We start from the raw sequence: 19,686 nt of genomic DNA on the forward strand, positions 1-19,686 counted from the left end.
GCAGTGATCACAGTGTTCTGAAGTGGGAGTTACTCAAAGAGGTAACTACCATTAGGGGTAAAGGGAAGGGGTATTGCTTTCGTAAAGGCGACTACAATGGACTGAGACAGTATTTAAATTCTATACAGTGGGATCAACTGATGATATTGCCAACAGCAAATTCAAAATGGGAAGCATTCAAAGAACTTATCTTGGAAGCTACTAGGCTTTACATACCAACTAAGAAATATTGTTCAAGGTTTAGGCCTAAATGGATGTCAGATGAACTAATGAGGCATATGGCAGAGAATAAAAATGCATGGGATACATACAAATTAACACGTGACACAGACGCCTATGATAGATACAAGTTGATCTGTAACCAAGTTACAAAGGAGGTTAGGCAGGCGAAGGCAGATTACGAGAGATCCTTGGTAAGGGATGCGAAGAAAAACAGCAAAGAGTTCTTTACTTATGTAAACTCTAGAAGGAAGGGGATGAATCAGATTGGTCCACTTGATATCGATGGGTCAACTGTTGATGATCCTGCTCAGGTAGCTAAAAAACTAAATGAATATTTTGCATCGACATTCACACATGAGGAGTTATTCAGCGAGGGGAATGCCAGAGGTGTATTCAACTCTAGCAGTAAGCTAGAGAATCTTGTAATAACTGAGAGCAAAGTGGAGGAGAAATTGTTGAAGATAAACACAAGAAAGGCACCTGGGGTGGATGGGATCTATCCAGTTATATTAAAGGAAGCAGCAAAGGAAGTAAGCAAACCCTTAGCCATAATTATGAGAGCTTCCTTGGACTCAGGGGAGGTACCCATGGACTGGAGATGTGCAAATGTGACCCCAATTCACAAAGGAGGATCAAAGGCTGACACAAGTAATTATAGACCTGTGAGTTTAACCTCTGTTCCCGGAAAATTAATGGAGGCACTGGTTAAAGAAGCACTGCAGGATCATCTAGACAAGACTTCAGTTATAGCTAGGACACAGCATGGTTTTGTTAAGGAGACGTCTTGCCTGACCAATTTGATTGGATACTATGATGCGGTCACAAAAAAACTGGATGCAGGGAATAACTTTGATATTATATACTTGGATCTTAGAAAGGCTATTGCTACTGTTGCACATGGAAGACTGCTGCACAAATTGGAGCAGTGTGACATTGGAGGCAAATTGCTGCTATGGATAAAGGGGTGGTTGAGGGGGAGAAGACAGAGAGTGGTAATCAATTGACACTGCTCATCGTGGACTAATGTTATTAGTGGAGTCCCTCAGGGTTCAGTATTGGGTCCTTTATTGTTTTCTGTATTTATAAATGATATTGATGATGGTATATCAGGCTTAATGTCCAAGTTTGCAGACGATACGAAGGTTGGCAGGGTTGTCAAGGACACTACTGACACTATGCTGCTGCAGCAGGATTTGGAAAGGTTGAGCAGATGGGTTTCGAGGTGGCAAATGAAGTTTAACATTGACAAATGTAAAGTACTACATATGGGAAACAGCAACCCCAGAGCAACGTATCAACTGTGTGGTACTACACTGACAGTGGTAGAGAATGAAAGGGTCCTGGGGGTGGTTGTGCAGGCAGATATGATATATAGGAATTTTTCTAGCAGGGATAAGGAGGTGATTATTCCCTTGTATAAGGCAATGGTCAGGCCACACCTAGAGTACTGTATACAGGCCTGGAGGCCTCATTTCAAGAAGGATGTAGAGCTGCTGGAACGAGTACAGAGAAGGGCAACAAGATTGGTGAATGGGACAAAGGGGTGCTCTTACGAAGAAAGGCTTAAGTTTTGTGAATTACAGTGTCTGGAAACTGGGCACCAGCGAGGTGATCTGATAGAGGTGTACAAAGCCTTGAATGGTTTGAGCATGCTCAATGCTGATGGGATTCTTCCTCTTGCTCAGAATAATCACCTGCGAGGGCATAAATTCAAATTGAGGAAAGACAGATGTAGGATAGATGTGCGGAAATTTGCCTTTAGCCAGCGGGTGGTTGGTAGGTGGAACAGACTTCCATCCCTTGTTGTGGAAGTTGATAGCCTAAATAAGTTTAAGGCTCAGCTGGACAGGTATTTCGAACGAACAGAGGGGTGAAGTGGAAGTGGTTATTTATTTATGTTAATTTTTTTTTTTTTTTTTGGCTGATGCTGCATAAGCTTGCTTTCTTGCATCAAATGCCTCTACTAATGCTAATGCGTGAATGTAGATGCAGAATACTCATTCAGTTTATCAGCTACCTGAGCATGATCATCAATTGTCAACCCATCTATGTTAAGTGGTCCAATCTGATTCATCCCTTTTCTTCTTGAGTTCACATAAGTAAAGAACTCTTTGCTGTTTTTCTTTGCATCCTTCGGGCATCTCCGTAGCCAGGTGGGAAGGAGCAGCAGTGCGTAGCACACGCTTCTTGATTAGACCGGGGTTCGAGCCCATCACCACCAAATATGGAGGATGCGGAAAGGTCAGAGAATGACCACCGCATATCCCGGAGCAATATGGCCTTAGTTGCTAATGCGCCTAAAAACCAAACAACAGCTTTGCATCCTTTGCCAAAGAATTCTCATAACCTGCCTTCACTTGCCTAACCTCCTTTATGACTTGATTACAGACTAGCTTATTTATGTCATAGGCTTCTGTGTCGCCTGATAATTTATATGCAGCCGATGCATTTTTCTTCTCTGCCACAAGCTTCCTTAATTCATCTGATATCCATTTAGGCCTAAACAGTATTTCTTAGTTGGAAAGAAAAGCCTAGCAGCTTCCAAAATTAAGTCCCTAAAGGCTTCCCATTTTGAATTCAATGTTGGTAACATCATCAGTTGATCCCACTGTACAGAATTTAAAAACTGTCTGAGACCCCTGAGTCACCTTTATGAAAGCAAAAGCCCTTTCCTCTAGCCTTGATGGTAGTTACATCTTTAAGTAAATCCCACATCAGTACATTGTGATCACTGTCATCCAGTGGTTCCTTTATCTGCAAATTCTTAATGCATGAATAATCACTGCTGATTATCAAATCAAGAGTATTACTCACTATGGTTGCCTCTCGAACATGTTGCTGTAGAAAACAGTCATCCAATAAATCCACAAAACAAATTCTAGTCAATATCTGGAAAGTTAAAATCCCTGACAGTGCCTCCGTAGCCGAGTGGTCAGGAGCGGGAGTGCAGTAGCACACGCTCTTTGAGTAGACTGGGGTTCAAGCCCCAGACTGCTGAATATGGTCAATCTGCCAACCTGCACTGGACCAGCGTGGCAGATTATGGTCTATTTCCCCCATCATGAATTGTTGAGGAGGCTTCCATCCTGCAGTGGGTTGATAATGGCTGCACTTTACCTTTTTATTATAAGACATTCTGATTTACTGGCCCTCTTTATTTCTCTGCACAATTGATATTTGGATGATGCAGAAATCATACACACTGCTGATGCATATGGATCTAAATAATAAGAAGAGGTTTAATCAAATTCTGGGGCTAAAAATGACCTAGATAGTTTTATGTTATATTGAATAATAGTTTGATTAACAGTCAATGATGTGATGTTCATAAAAAAAAAAGTGGAAACACTATGCTGCTGAATGTCACATTCCATAATCTAAATTGATGAAAATTACTGATTTTTTGTAAATGATAGTACATATATGTGAAAATAAAATCTTTTAAATTAAAATAAAATTCTTAGGGTACATATGTATACTTTTTTATGATTCTCTGCGTAAACTCACTTTTTTGATCAACGGACCAACTATCTGTCCTGATTATCTTGGAGAAGCCTGCTTCTCTGTATGTGCAGTGGAAAAAGTAGATCTTCAAGTTGAAGACATAACAAATTAATGATATTAATTATTGATATTGCAGCTTTATTATTTGATTTATTTTTGGCAGAATTTCTGAAGTTCCTTGAATTCTGTTAGTTTTGCTGGATTTAAATTATTTTCTTAAGCACTTTGCTCATACATTTGTTATTCAGAATTATTTTGTGTTTTGCATTTATAGGGCATTGAGTTCATGTTTTACTTATTAAATGATAAAATAAAATTACTCGAGTTTGCTTTATAATGCATTTCAGATACAGTTTCAATTAATATACAGACAATTTAAATTAATCATTTAAATTAATAATTAATTAAAAATAATTGAAAGAAGGCTTTGATTTTGTTAGTTTATTGCTGAATTACTACAGTTCACTAGTAAATAGGTGCAGAGAAAGAGTTGATCTACAAGTTGGAAGACATGACAAATTAATGGTATTAATTTATTTATATCTGCAGTTTTTTACTTGATTTATTATTGACTGTTTTCTTTTAGGAAATCTTCAGGAAGGGGAGGCTCAAATTTATATAGGAAGAATGATTTCTTTTATGCAAGTAAGTTTTATGTTTAGTTTGAATTTTAATGGCATTATTACTTTTCTGGTTTTCTTTATACCATTCAGGAATAATCACATATGTTTTGAAATCTCTTAAAACATTAGAAAAAATCTTTAAATTGGGGGATTCTGTTTATCCAATTTATTGGTTAAGACATTTTTGTTGAAAGCTAATGAACAAAATGATTAATCATTTAAAAAATTAAATGTTATTATATCACATTAAAGAAATTGCAAACTGGAATGGGAGGCATTCCTTCAGCATTCCTAAAAAGTAATGCTGAAGGGATGCCAGCTGCCACCTTCAATCGGGTGAAAATTGAAAATTAAACTACCAAATAAAATAAATAAATTAAAATATAGAATAGATAAGTAGGGGCCTATACTCACCCTGACAAGCACAGAGGCATAGTCTCCTGCTTAAAAAATGATACAACTGTTGCTAGAAGCAATCAAGGGCTCTCTTCTCTCTCCACTACATCAAACCCAACAGGTGAATATTTGCTTAAGAAGGAAAACACAGGAAAGTTTAGGGGAACCATGGTGGCAATTTCTTTTGCTCTGGTGCTTCCTGGCATTGGCCCTGTAGAAATTCCCAAAACACTCACATTTCCGTTGTGGCCTGCTAACAGTAAAAGAACCATGGATGCTCCTATGCAAGCGATCAACACACACAACAGAAAATAAGTCTTAAATATGGTTAATCTGATAACTAGGAAGTAACTCAAACCAACTGAAAAACAAAATGTAAATTTTCATGTTGACCAATCAGTTGACAGGCTGAACTAAAATTATAAAGCAAGTCAGCAATTAAATACCAAATTATAAAATTTTAATTACCAAATTATAAGAAATTAAAAAAAAAAAAAAAAAACACCAACAAACCCAAAAGACAGAAAATGAAAATTATTAAACTATATTAGAATAGGGATAACCATGTCAACATATGTGAAGAGGGAGAAAACAGAAGAACACAAGAAAAATGCAAAGGGACTGTGTACTGTCTGTATCATAGTTCACTAAAACGTAAATTATCTCTTTGGGTACTGAGTTATTTTCAAGGCTACGAATGCCATGACCTGAGTTATTTTTGAAAAAAACAAAACAAAAAAAGTTGACTTTTCTGAAAACATAAGAAAATGTTACAAAAAGTAATATTTATGCATGATATGCAAGTGGAATGTATTTTATTAATTTGAGAAAAGTGTAATATATTTTATTAACTTTACTTTATTTTGTGTAGTTAGTACAAGAATATCAGAATAGTAACTTCAGGACAATAAATTACAGCCAAAAGTTTTGTATAGTGTAGTACAATTTAAAGCATGGATCAGTGCACAATCCCACATCGCACTCAGAACACATGTATCTTTATTCTCTTCTTTTCTTTTGCTCTCTTTTGGTATGCTCTCTTTTTAAAATACCTCATTGCATTTTTCTTGCATGGGGCACTAGGCACAGCAAAAGAAAAAATTATGTTCGGTGAGTCTTGGAGGGTTTTCACTTGATTATTTTCAACCACTTCTTCCCTCGCTGAAAGTATAGTGATCTAAAATTTGTTGTATTATAAATAACTGAAATTCTGCAACAGGAACTTTTTCTACCAGTGTTCCCTCGGTAAAGAGTATGGGCATTCAATAAGTATATGTCCACAAAATTTAAAAACCTTTTTTTTTATACCACTTTATAGTTTTGCATACATGCTCTACCAAATGCAGCATCATATCAGATCAGTCCACTGAACCCATGTTTTCATTATATGCATTTATACATTCTGGTGTTAATTATTTTTTCTTTAGTTTTCATCTGATGAAATGCCATCTTAATGTCTGTGCAGAATGATTGTGAAGGAAAAATTGCTCTTGGCAATTTTTCCTTCAAATTGAATGGTAGCATTCCATTTCTTTTAGGATGAACAGTACCACAAGAATTGATTTTCTTTTCATGTGATTCTTTAGAAAGCAGTGGACTTGTATTCCAGTTGTCTGAATACAGACCATGATCTTTATTTAGGTATGACTGAAGCAAATGTATTATAGTAACCCCACTCACACTTAATTTGCATTTACTGGCTTCATATTTACTTGTAGTAGTAGTAGTAGTGGCATGTGTTGCAAGAAAGCAAGTGTATTCTTACTTATGCAGCATCATTTGGCTGATGCTCTGCATAATCAAGAGCTTATGCAACATCAGCCAAAAAAAAAAATTTTTACAAAACAGTTTTCTCGAAATGTTTGTCCAGTTCCTCCTTAAATTTATTTAACCTATCAACTTCCACAACAACAGATGGAAGTTTGTTCCAGCAATTAACCACCCGCTGGCTAAAGGCAAATTTCTGCACATCTATTCTACATCTGTCTTTCCTTGATTTGAATTTATGCCCCCTTAGGTTCGTAATCTGAACAAGTGGAAGAATCCCATCAGAATTCAGCATGCTCAACCCATTCAAGGCCTTATACACCTCAATCAGATCACCTCACAGGTGCCTAGTCTCCAGCCACTTCAATTTGCAGAACTTAAGCCTCTCTTAAGCACTTTGGTAAGAGGATCCCTTCAGTCCCCTCACCAATCGTGTTGCCCTTCTCTGTACATGCTCAAGCAAATCTACATTCTTCCTAAAATGAGGCCTCCAGACCTGTATGCAGTACTCAAGGCGTGGCCTGACCATTTCCTTATACAGAGGGACAATCACCTCCTTTTCCCTGCTAGCAAAATTCCTATATATCATTGACAAAACCCCATGACCTGCCCTGGCAGCCTGTCTGAATTGCTCAGAAAACTTCAATTATTCCCAGGTCTTTTTCATTTTCTACCACCTTAGGTGTAATACCACACAGTTGGTACGTTTCTCTGGGGTTACTTCTACCCATATGCAGTACTTTGCATTTGTCAAGGTTAAACTTCAGTTGCCACTTCTCAGCCCATCTGCCCAAATTTTCTAGATCCTGTTGCAGTAGCACACTGTCATTACTGTCATTAACAACCCTGCCAACCTTTGTATCATCTGCAAACTTCAACACTAAGCCTGATATACCTTCATCAATATCATTGATAAATATACAAAACAGCAGTGGACCCAACACCAAACCCTGTGGGACTGCACTAATAACATTAGTCCACGAAGAGCAGCACCCATTGATTATCACCTTCTGTCTTCTCCCACTCAACCATCCTTTTATCCATTGTAGCAATTTACCTTTAATACCATTCTGCTTCAGTTTGTACAGTAGTCTTCCATGTGTAACAGTGTCAAAAGCTTTCCTGAAATTCAAGTATATGATATCAAAATTATTTTTTGCATCCAGTTCCTTTGTAACCACATCATAATAACCAATGAATTTGTAAGACAAGACTTTCCCTTAACAAACCCATGCTGTGTGTGAATTATTGCTGCAGTCTTGTCTAGATGATCCTGTAATGCATCTTTAACCAGTGACTCCATTATTTTACCTGGAACAGAAGTTAAACTAACTGGTCTGTAATTACTCGTGTCACCCTTCGATCCCCCTTTGTGAATTGGGTGTACATTTGCACATCTTTAGTCCGTGGGGACCTCCCCTGAGTCCAAGGATGCTCTCATAATTATGGCTAAGGGTTTGCTAAGTTGCTTTGCCACCTCCTTTAATATAACTGGATAGAGCCCATCCACCCCAGGTGCCTTTCTTACGTTTAATTTCAACAATTTCTCCTCCACTTTGCTGTCAGTTATTACAAAATCATTAAGCACCCTGCTACAATTTAATAACCTTCTGGCATTTTCAAACCTTATTAACTCCTCATGTGTGAATGTAGATGCAAAATACTCATTCAGTTTGTTTGCTATCAGAGCAGGATCGTAAACAGTTGAACCATCGATATCAAGTGAACCAATCAGATTAATCCCCTTCCTTTTAGAGTTTATATAAGTAAAGAAATCCTTGCTATTTTTCTTAGCATCTTTTGCCAAAGATTTCTCGTAATCTGCCTTCACCTGCCTAACCTCCTTTGTGACCTGATTACAGACTAGCTTATATCTGCCATAGGCTTCTGTGTCACCTGATAATTTATATGCATCCCATGTATTTTTCTTCTCTGTCACGAGTCTCATTAGTTCATTTGATAACCATTTAGACCTAAACCTTGAACAATATTTCTTAATAGGTATGAATCTTTTAGTAGCTTGCACGATTAATTCCTTGAATGCTTCTCACTTAGAATTTGCTGTTGGTAACATCATCAGTTGATCCCACTGTACTGAATTTAAAATCTGTCTGAGAACACTGTACTCACCTTTACGGAAACAAAAACCCTTTCCTTTACCCCCTAATGGTAATTATATCTTCAAGTAAATCCCACATCAGTACACTGTGATCACTGCCACCTAGTGGTTCCTTTATCTGCAAATTCTTAATACACGAATGATCACTGCTGATAAGCAGGTCAAGAGTATTACCCTCTCTCTCTGGTTGCCTCTCGAACATGCTGCTGCAGAAAACAATCATCCAATAAATCCACAAAATAAGTCCTTCAGTTAGGAATGCAGTGTACACTGGATCCATAACTGAAGGTCGAGAATATATCCAGTCATGAATTAGGTCACAAATATATCCGGTCTTTACATCACATAGAACAAACTGTTTTATACAAATCTCTGATGTTTTGTTCAAATGTAATATTTTATGCCAAGTTGTCTTTGAACAGAAGTAGACTTTCATTGATGGACAAATTTTCAAATGGATAAACAGTGTTCTGAAATTTTTTTCTTAAAATATTCAGGAGAGATTTCAGCTTGTACATATATTTCCTGTTCCTTGTTATGACTAAAGTGTAGCATTCTGGAAAAGAGAAGACCTTAATCTCACTGAAAGCTGGGGATTGCAAAAGCCAATTATTTGACCAGTATTCTTATAGCAACATTTTCTTATTATGCACTATGAGCATAAGTCTAGAATAAAACAAATTTCTGAAATGATTGTTTCTTTCCTTTGTCCTAACGAAATATGTCCAGCACCTTCTGTAAACATTTGGAAAATGTTTGCAAAAGTTGCTGGTAAAATAAGTTGACTTTTGAGATCACTAAAGCTTTCCTAATTCGGAATTACTGTCATCAAACTGATATATTTTAGGAATGACCTCATCCTTATGTCATTTCATTTCATTTGTTTATAGTCTCTGCTTCTTTGTTGGCTGTCAGATTTCTCTGTCAAAACATGATTGGAGTTCCTCATCACTGCTAACCTTTTTTTATGAAACATTTTCAGAATCTTCTGCATGAGATTCACAATTTTCATATACTTCTGATGTTGTCACATGATAAAACATTTTAGCGGGAATAAAACTGCATCTTGCCTAAGCTCTCATAGGCAGTTGTTTATATGTCACTCTGAAGTAACACTTTGGAGCCATGTTCATGGTTTATAAACAAAAACTTCCATTTCTGATAGCTGATATTTGTAATTGATGGTTTTTTGAATGCTGACAGATGACAACACATATCTGTAAACTTTTATTAGCTTGACTTTATGTGATCATAGTGTAAAGCCCATTATATTTATGGCTTGTGTATAGTCACTTTCAGGCTATTAGTTATTGATACAGTACCTGACTGTAATCGAGCACAGCACCTAAAGGGTTAAATGTAGTCAAATGATGATTTACAAAATAAAACACTGTTAGTTATATCTTGTTAAAGGAATTGTTGCAAATTGCAACAAGTAATGCTGAAGAGATGCCAACTACCACTGTCAATCTGTAATATCAGTGCCTCCCTGAAGAAGTGGTCACTTGGTTCCCATAAACTTTCCTGTGTTTTTTTTTCCTAAATGAGTTTTTTCCCCTACAGACACATGTATTCAACAATTGGGTTGGGTGCAGTGTTGCCTCTGTGCTTGCCTGAGTGACTGCTGGTCCCTGCTTATCTATTCTGTATTTTAATTTATTTATTTGGTAGTAAATGCTTAGAAAATGGTACTCACCTTGTATAAATCTGCAATAAATTTATTGGTAGATGGTGGCTAAATTTAGGTTGGAAGAAGCATTAAAAAGAACTAAGGCTTGTGGCAATGGGGTGAAAATATTTTAAACAGATTTTAAAATGAGCACAAGAGAATAGAAATGCAGATCTCCAATCCTTGGTTGTCATAAAGTGGTTAAAAGATGCGAATGAAAAAATGAAAAAAAAGAGAGAAGACCAGTGGTGCTAATAGTCGTTACAAGGGACTTTCATTGAATAAACCGTCATCAGTTGGCAAATGGGAGAGAAGTGAGCGCGTGTTATATTTAAAGTTTATCTATACTCTCATGATGCTCTTTTTGACACATGGGAACTTTAGCCGCGAGAGGTTCCAGGCCAGTGAGAGGTTGAAAGGAAGTTTAACATTAATAATGTTGAGATCGGAATGGTGTCTGTACCATTCGATGGTGAGGACTTCATATTGAAGAATTCTGTAGCTCGATCTAAGTTTAATAATAGTGATGGCAGAGTCAACAAGGGGTGTGTGGTTGTGGGTTTGAGCATGGGTTGTTAACTTAGTGCAGGATTGACTTGTCCTGAAACTGTTGAAGTGGTAGTATGCGCGGGTATTGGAAGTTGTGGAGAAACCAAATTTGGTGGTAGTGCTGCCGATGTAACAGGTGTCACAGTTTGGTTGGCATTTTATGAGATATATTATTGAGATCGTTGATGGGATATTTGTGTGTATCTTTATAAGAATTAAATAGGGAACCTAGTTTATTGTAAGTGGAGAAGGTGAGGGAGATGTCGGTATCTTTGAATGTGTGTCGGAATTGTGCTGCGAGTTCACTATGGTAAGGGAGAACTATGCGAGTATTTGTCTTGTTACTGTGTCTCGTGGGGTTATTAATACTGTTTTTAACAGTGGATATTGTGTGTTGGATGAGTTGAGGTGGGTAACTCCTGGCTATGAATTTATCAGTAAGGTATTGAAGTTCATTGTGTAGATCGTTTTGTGAAGAACTGAATTTGATAGCATTGTAGATTTGGTTGTGTAGGACAGCTTTTTTGGTACTAAGGGGATGATGTGAAGTGAAATGTAGATATTTACCGGTGTGCATGTTTTTTCTGAAAATCTTGGTATTTAAATTTGTGTCTGTGGTATAAATAGTGAGATTAAGAAAATTAATTTGGTTGTCCGACGATTTCGAGGGTAAGGTTTAGCCTGTCATGTATTGTATTGAATTTTAAAAAAAGATTGTTTATGGTTGTTCTGTTGCCTATTATTAGGATATCATTGGCGTAGCGAATGTATAATTTAATTTCAGAAGGGAAAGGTTGTAAAATTTGGTTTTCAATAGTGGCGAGATAAATTTCAGAAAGGTGGGCAGAAATGCCTAAACCCATTGGTAAATCGAATGTTTGTTGATAAATTTTATTATTGAATCTAAAATATCTAGCGTCTAGTAAAAGTGGTTAAGTTCAAGGATGTGGTCAACTGAAAGAGAGGTATGTTTCGTTAAAGTGTCATCAGCTGTTAGAAGTACACGTAATGCTTAATGTAATGCGTAATGTAACCAAATCTACAACGCTATCAAATTCAGCTCTTCACAAAATGATCTACACAATGAACTTCAATACCTTACTGATAAATTCATAGCCAGGAGCTACCCCCCTAAACTCATCCAACACACAATATCCACCGTTAAAAACAGTATTAATAACCCCACCAGACACAGTAACAAGACAAATACTCGCATAGTTCTCCCTTACCATAGTGAACTCGCAGCACAATTCCGACACACATTCAAAGATACCGACATCTCCCTCACCTTCTCCACTTACAATAAACTAGGTTCCCTATTTAATTCTTATAAAGATACACACAAATATCCCATCAATGATCTCAATAATATAATATATCTCATAAAATGCCAGCCAAACTGTGACACCTGTTACATCGGCAGCACTACCACCAAATTCGGTTCCTCCACAACTTCCAATACCCGTGCATACTACCACTTCAACAGTTTCTCTTCAACATCCTGATATTTAAGGATATGCCGTACGATAAACCTCACTGTTGAAAAAGGAGGTGGATGCCTCTGAAAGCTACGGTGTTTTAGTGTTTCTATCATCCTGTGTTTTATCTACATTGTTTTATTGTAAATAATTCTTTGCAGTTTAAAATTTCATATTTTATTGTACAGACAGTAACCTTTTTATCAGTTTTATCTGGTGGAATTATATCATTCTATTTATTTAATTTATCTACTTCATTATTTTAATATAACATAACACTATTTATATTTTAATAATGGTTGGTGTATGATTGTGCAGTTATTATGAAGGTGCTGGGACAGTGGTGAACCTGTGCTGCCACCTTAAACAAAGCACAACCAACCTTGAGGGAGGGCAGCAGTACCCCTCATCATCACCTGAAGGCAGAAAATGGGCTTGGTTTCAGAGTGAACTTGCAGAAGCACCTGGCACATTCAAGACTCTGGTTCTGCTACTGCGATGTGGAGAGCAAGGGGAAACTACCACATTATCTATCCCATGTTTTAGCATTCGTGAATTTTCCACACATTTCTTCAGCGGGTGACTCCAATGGGACCTCAGTCAGTCAAGCGCCAGGTGTCGTGTCCGGCAGAAGGAGATGTAAGGCTTCTCAGGCCGTCAACCAATGAAATTGCAGTTCTTAAAGGTAAAGGCATGGATTTTAATTTCAGAAAGGGAACTATGACAGTCTAAGGCACTCCATGGCTTCTATTAATTAATGGGTGTACATGGAGGGCAAATATTGGGAAACTGTGGAACACCTTTAAAGAAGTTGTCACATGAATGTTTGTATTCATCCATCTCTGCATTCTTCTTATATTGCATGAGGAGAATGCTGAGATGGATGAATACAGAACTGGCAGTTTAATAGAACAGAAAAAGATGGCATATATTGCCATATTTTTCTGTTCTGATTTTGCTGAATGATTGAAATAGTATATCACATTGAACTTTACAGATACAGGACCTTTACAGATAGAAGGGCAATGTGTAATTAGCGATAATCAATTACAGAAAAGTTTTTTTTTTTATTAGAAAAGCTTTTGAACCTAGAGGCAAGGAAGGGCTTCTCCATTTGATGTCATATACCCAGTAATTTTGAGAGAGGTGAAAAGAGAATGCATTGAACCATTAAGATTAATTGTGATTATTGGACTCAAGGAAGGGTTTTTTTGGATTGAACTGCAACATATTGCCAATCCACAAAGGTAGTTGTAAGATTGAAGTGAGTAACTATAGACTAGTCAGTTTAACTTTAGAGGTAAGGAAAATTATGGAAGCAATGATTAAAAATGCAATACAAGGACATCTGAATGGAAATTGTTTTCTAAAGAAAATACAGCATGGTTTTGTAAGGAAAAAATATTCTTTAACTAATCTGGTAAGCTATTATTTTTATAATAGCTTACCAGGATCACTCAAGAGTTCAAAGTAGGTAGCAATTTTGATATTACTTATTTGCACTTTGAGTTATGCTAATGATTGCAATTCCAAAATTAATGCTTCAATCCAGCATGCCTCACATCCATGTACTGATTTTATTACTCCTAGATATGTTGAAGAAAAATTTATTTTACCAATAGCTTTCGACTCTCCTATTTCCATTTTGGAAATTGATTGTCATAGCAGACTAAAATAGAAGGTTGGTTGATATTGACTTAGGTATTTCTGTATGGCTGTATCCGACTACATGCAGATGTAGTTTCAATTATGCACAAGCTCCCATTAAAAAAATTATGTCCGTATAAATGCTGTACTTGCACAAATTTTATCAACTGGCAGTGCATTATTTTCAAATTTGAAATTTTTTGTGGAAAAGTTTCTGGTACTTCTTCGTGTTGTTAAAGATTAAAGAATTGAAACAAGTAAGGAGGTTTTTTTGGCTGCTGCAGCAACCTAGGATTTCCTTGCACTTTATGCTTTTACTATTAGTAATTCTTTATTAGTATTAGTGCTTTTTTGCATGCAGAAATTAGATAACTGCAAGCACTTTCAAGTATTTGCATGCATAACTTGATTCATTTCACTGTTGGAGAGGTATGGTTTCTCTCCCAAAACTCTATTACCTTATTTTTCAAGCCCATATGGCATGGGAGGTCCTTACTTTGCTTTAATTTAAATATTTTTATATAATTTAAATAGGTTTAAATAAATATGTGCTTATTGATTCAGTTGAAGGATTACAAATTGCCTATCTGGAAATTTACTTCATTGAGCTAAATCCAGACATGCTTACTGGCTTATTATGACCATAGTTGTCAATACAACAACGAGAGATGTTTTATATATATCATTAATAATATATTTAGTAGTAGTTAATTAAAGAGTCCAGTTAAATGCCAGTTAACATTAGTGATGGGCATAATTGATTATGGCATTTTCATAATCAATTACAGGTAGCCCTCGTTTTGTGCTGGTCCGATTTGTGCCAATTCGCAATAGCACCGATCACTAACCACAATGCCATTTTTATTTATTTATTTTTGCAAATTTTTTGTAAATTGAAAGTTTAAAATCATTAGACAAAATTTATCAGCATCATACTGTGCTATCCACTGTTCACGTGATTTAGGACAATCTGAGGCAATCAGCAATTAGCACATCCATATCAGAAATGAGAAAGATTCCCACCCTCAAAGTAACTACTCGTGGATGCGGGTAGTAAAGGTTCATGCAGTGAACCATTCGGTTGGTTGTTGTTTACGCTATTTACACGTGTTGGAAATTTATTACGCTAGCATTTTTTATTAATTATGCTATTAATAAATTAAATAATAATGGTGATAGTTGTGTGCAGTTTTTGCCAGTCATGTTATAAAGTTTTTAATTTAATAGAATAAAGAAACGCCATGTATGGTAAAAGAAGTTAATTGAATCCTAGTGCAATATTCGAAGGATGGAATCTGGTGAAAGCCACCCTAATGTGGTGAAAGCCACCCTACAACTATGAAGAATGCTAATAAAATAAAACAATTGATGCAAAGTGGTAGGTAAAATATTTGGTGCCCGGGACCTAACTGTGTGATTTTTGATTGACTTTGTTATATAAAGGGTTTCATTTGCGCCTATCCCCCCCAGGAACCTAACCCCAACGTAAATCGAGGGCTACCTGTATATGCAAATAAGATTATGATAAATACAGTGAAACTTCTCCTAACGGACACCTCTCGTTAACGGACATCTCTCTACAACGGACATTTTCAAATTCCCCAACTCACCTCCATTGGTTTTAACGTGTTTTCAGCTTCTGTCTAGCGGACATTCTCTGTAACGGATGCGGACAGGAAATCTGCACTGTTTCGTTTAGATTAGCACTTAATTTTATCTCCCCATAACGGACAGCGGGCGAGCTCACGGCCCTTTTTCTAGGAACGTTTCTTCCACGTATTGCCTCAATCGTGTGTTTATTTTCTATTTCCGATTCTCTGAATTTTATCAAGGTTTATGTCGCGGTTCTAAACCCTTTTTCAAGAATTTTAAGGCACGTGTAAAACTTCAGATGAATTCGGTGTGTGCAGGAGGGGGGGGATTTGGTCGGCCTTTCGTCTTTTCAGTTTTCAGTGTCGTGTGAAGTGCACAATGTCTTCTCGTAAACATTTAACTTTAAAAGATAAAGTCGAACTCATTAATGCATATGATCGGCAAAAAAATAGTGTTCGCAATCTCGCTGCAAAATTTAAAATCGGAAAGACGCAGGTAAGCGACATCCTAAAGAAAAAAAATGAACTGCTCAAACAATTTTGGTAACACGGAAATGATCAGGTTCAAAAATCATTCCCGAAAACTGTTGGACTTCAAATTGACAATGTTATGTACGAGTGGTTTTGTCGCGAATGTGCTAAAAAAATTCCCATTAATGGGCCTATTATTAGGGAAAAGTCTTTGGAGGTTGCGAAATCTATGGGAGTAAATGAGTTCAAAGCTTCTGTGGGATGGCTAGACAAGTTCAAAACTCGGCATAAAATTTTTTGGAAAACCGTAAGTGGTGAAAGTGGATCTGTTGATACTGGGGTTGTAACAGAGTGGACCGTCAAATTGGAAGATTTATGTCGTGATTTTGAAGCTAAGGATATTTACAACTGTGACGAAACAGTGTTGTTTTTTTAAAGCTCTTCCTGAAAAACAATGAGTCTTAAAAACGAAAAGTGCCAGGGTGGAAAAATTTCTAAGGAACGCTTGACTGTAGTATTGTGTACAAGTATGCTGGGAGACTTTGAATAACCTCTTGTTATAGGAAAACTACAAAATCCTCCTTGTTTCAAGGGCATAAAGTTGAATCTTTTGAATGTTGACTGGAAGTCTAATAAAAAAGCGTGGATGACACGAGATATCATGAGCGAATGGATAAGTCACTTTAACCAAAACACGATTTGTCAAAACAGAAAAATTATTCTTTTCATGGATAATGCTGCATCTCACCTGCACATTGAATTGTTCAACATTCAAATCGTTTTTCTGCCACCAAACATATCTGCAGAGTGTCAGCCCTTGGATCAAGGGATAATAAAAAATTTTAAACTTCACTACAGAAAACGTGTTTTAAGACATCTCATTGCAAACGTGAACGATGTAACATGTGCGAGTGACCTTGCAAAGAAAATCAGCATTCTAGATGCGATTCAATGGATTTCCTCTTCAGTAAACGCAATTAGAAAACAAACTGTCGTGAACTGTTTTGTAAAGTCTGGCTTCTCAAACGCAAAAATTGAAGTTGTGAACAGCAATGTGGAGCACCAAGAAGAACAAGAACTTCAATATCTATTGATAATGTATGATACTTCCACTGCAAGTGACCCTGGCTACAAAGATATAGACTCAAACCTCACTACAGAAGATGGTGCTCTAGATATCAACGACATTATCATTGATATTTTTCAAGAAGTTCCTCACGAGGATGAAGAAATGGAAGGAGGTCATTCTGTCGAAGAACATATTTACAATGAACCACCGATGAAAATAGAAGAAGCGCTCATACAAATCAATCGTTTAAAAATGTTTTTCACCACTGAAGAAGATACTGAAGGACTTTCGATGGTTTCTTCACTCCAAACAAATGTTGAAAACAAAATTATCAGCCGGAAGAAGGTGCAGAAGAAAATAAGTGATTACTGTATGTATTTTTCTTAAGATAAAGTCATAATATGCATAGCACAATTGTATGTATATTATTTACAAAAATATTGTGCAAAATCTGTATATAATTTAATTTAATTTTACATTAAACGTTTAACGATTTTTCTTTATCTCTTGTGTATGTAATTGTATATTATTTACAAAAATATTGTTCAAAATCTGTATATATTTTAATTTAATTTTACATTAAACGTTTAACGATTTTTCTTTCTTTCTTTTTTTTTTTTTCTCCCTCAGACTTCTTGTTAGCGGACACTTCTCTCTAACGGACACATTTTCGTTTCCCATGGCTGTCCTTTAAAGGGAAGTTTCACTGTATTGTAATCGATTATATGCAAATATGAAAGAGAGACTATTGCCCGAGTGGGAACGGTGCATTCAGGAGTGCCATAATTGATTACTCAATTATTGTACATTTCATAATCAACTGATCTGCATATAATCGATTATGTCATTTATTGAAATACTTGATTATTGATCATTCAGTTAAGAAAATCATTTGATTATGCCCATCAATAGTTAACATGTATTGACAAGTATACAAAACAAACTAAATTTACAGAAGTTGCAGGGTTAAACATATCATTTGTACTAAATTTTAGAATAATATTTATAGACCGTGCGCATATTGTGTCGCTTTACAGATGATTTCTTTCAGGTGCTGTTATTAGGGAGGGTTTTTGCTTAGTGTTTCCTGGAAGTGGAATGGAAGGAATGAATTTCAGTTATGCTGCAGATAAATAAATAAGTTTATTGGTCACATAAAATGACGAGGAAAAACCAAAAGGCTTTTAACACAAAACACTAAACATTTAAATTTCATATATTTCTGTCGTATGGAGAGGATAATAATTTCATTATTATATATTTAATTTTTGCAGTAATAATTGGAATAATTATTGTTATTGGTTTTATGATTGAAAATGTAAGCAATTTGGATACATAATTGGTGTCCATGTCATACAGGTGTAGCCTAGTTAATGCTTGATTTTCACAATAATTATTTTTTTCTCTCTATTACATTTACAGTTTGTTTGGTTAATCTGCAATTAACATCTTGCCTTTTGATATTAACATCTTGCCTTTTGATATATTTTTACTGTTTATCTTTTTGGAGTAATTTGTATTCGTTATATTTTGTAATTCACTTCCAGCATGCATTCACCTTATTTTTGAAATATGCTAATTAGCATATTTAGGAATTGCATTTTTAAATGTGGTAATTTTTTTCTGTGTATAGTAATTTTGTTTCAGGACTTTAGCATTAGATTTAGCATTAGTAGAGGCATATGATGCAAGAAAGCAAGCTTATGCAGCATCAGCCAAAAAAAAAAAAAAAACCCACTCCCATTTCACCGTTCCATTCATTCGAAATACCAGTCCAGCTGAGTCTTAAATTTATTTAGGCTATCAACTTCCACAACAAGGGATGGAAGCCTGTTCCACCAACCAACTACCTGCTGGCTAAAGGCAAATTTCCACACATCTATCCTACATCTGTCTTTCCTCAATTTGAATTTATGCCCTCTCAGGTAATTATTCTGAGCAAGAGAAAAAAATTCCATCAGCATTGAGCATGCTCAAACCATTCAACGCTTTATACACCTCAATCAGATCACCTTGCCGGTGCCTAGCCTCCAGACACTGTAATTTGCAAAACTTAAGCCTTTCTTCGTAAGAGCAACCCTTTGTTCCATTCACTAATCTTGTTACCCCTCTCTGTACTCGTTCCAGCAGCTCTACATCCTTCTTGAAATGAGGCCTCCAGACCTGTATACAGTACTCAAGGCGTGGTCTGACCATTGCCTTATACAAGGGAATAATCACCTCCTTATTCCTGTATATCATTGACTAGACACCATGATCTACTCTTGCAGCCCAACTGCACTGCTCAGTAAACTTCATATCTGCCTGCACAGTTACCCCAGGTCCTTTTCATTCTCTACCACTGTCAGTGTAGTACCATAGAGAGAGTTGATACGTTGCTCTGGGGTTACTGTTTCCCATATGTAGTACTTTACATTTGTCAATGTTAAAGTTCATTTGCCACCTCTCAGCCCATCTGCTCAATCTTTCCAGATCCTGCTGCAGCACCATACTCTCAGTAGTGCCCTTAACAACCCTGCCAACCTTTGTATCGTCTGCAAACTTGGACATTAAGCTTGATATACCATCATCAGTATCATT

General features: G+C 36.4%; 1 protein-coding gene across 4 annotated transcripts in view; it reads left to right on the forward strand.

The window, feature by feature from the left end:
* The window catches only part of SWIP (strumpellin and WASH-interacting protein), a 496,362-nt gene that overhangs the window by 42,148 nt on the left and 434,528 nt on the right, over positions 1 to 19,686 (forward strand). For all 4 annotated transcript variants that reach the window (XM_090381778.1, XM_090381779.1, XM_090381782.1 and 1 more), the window contains exon 3: positions 4,313 to 4,371. In XM_090381778.1, the coding sequence (XP_090237904.1) occupies positions 4,313 to 4,371 (59 nt within the window). The remainder of the gene's footprint in view (positions 1 to 4,312; positions 4,372 to 19,686) is intronic.

This window comes from Mastigoproctus giganteus, chromosome 9 (assembly GCF_048544385.1).
Source record: "Mastigoproctus giganteus isolate SK-2022 chromosome 9, ASM4854438v1, whole genome shotgun sequence".
Lineage (NCBI taxonomy): Eukaryota > Metazoa > Arthropoda > Arachnida > Uropygi > Thelyphonidae > Mastigoproctus > Mastigoproctus giganteus.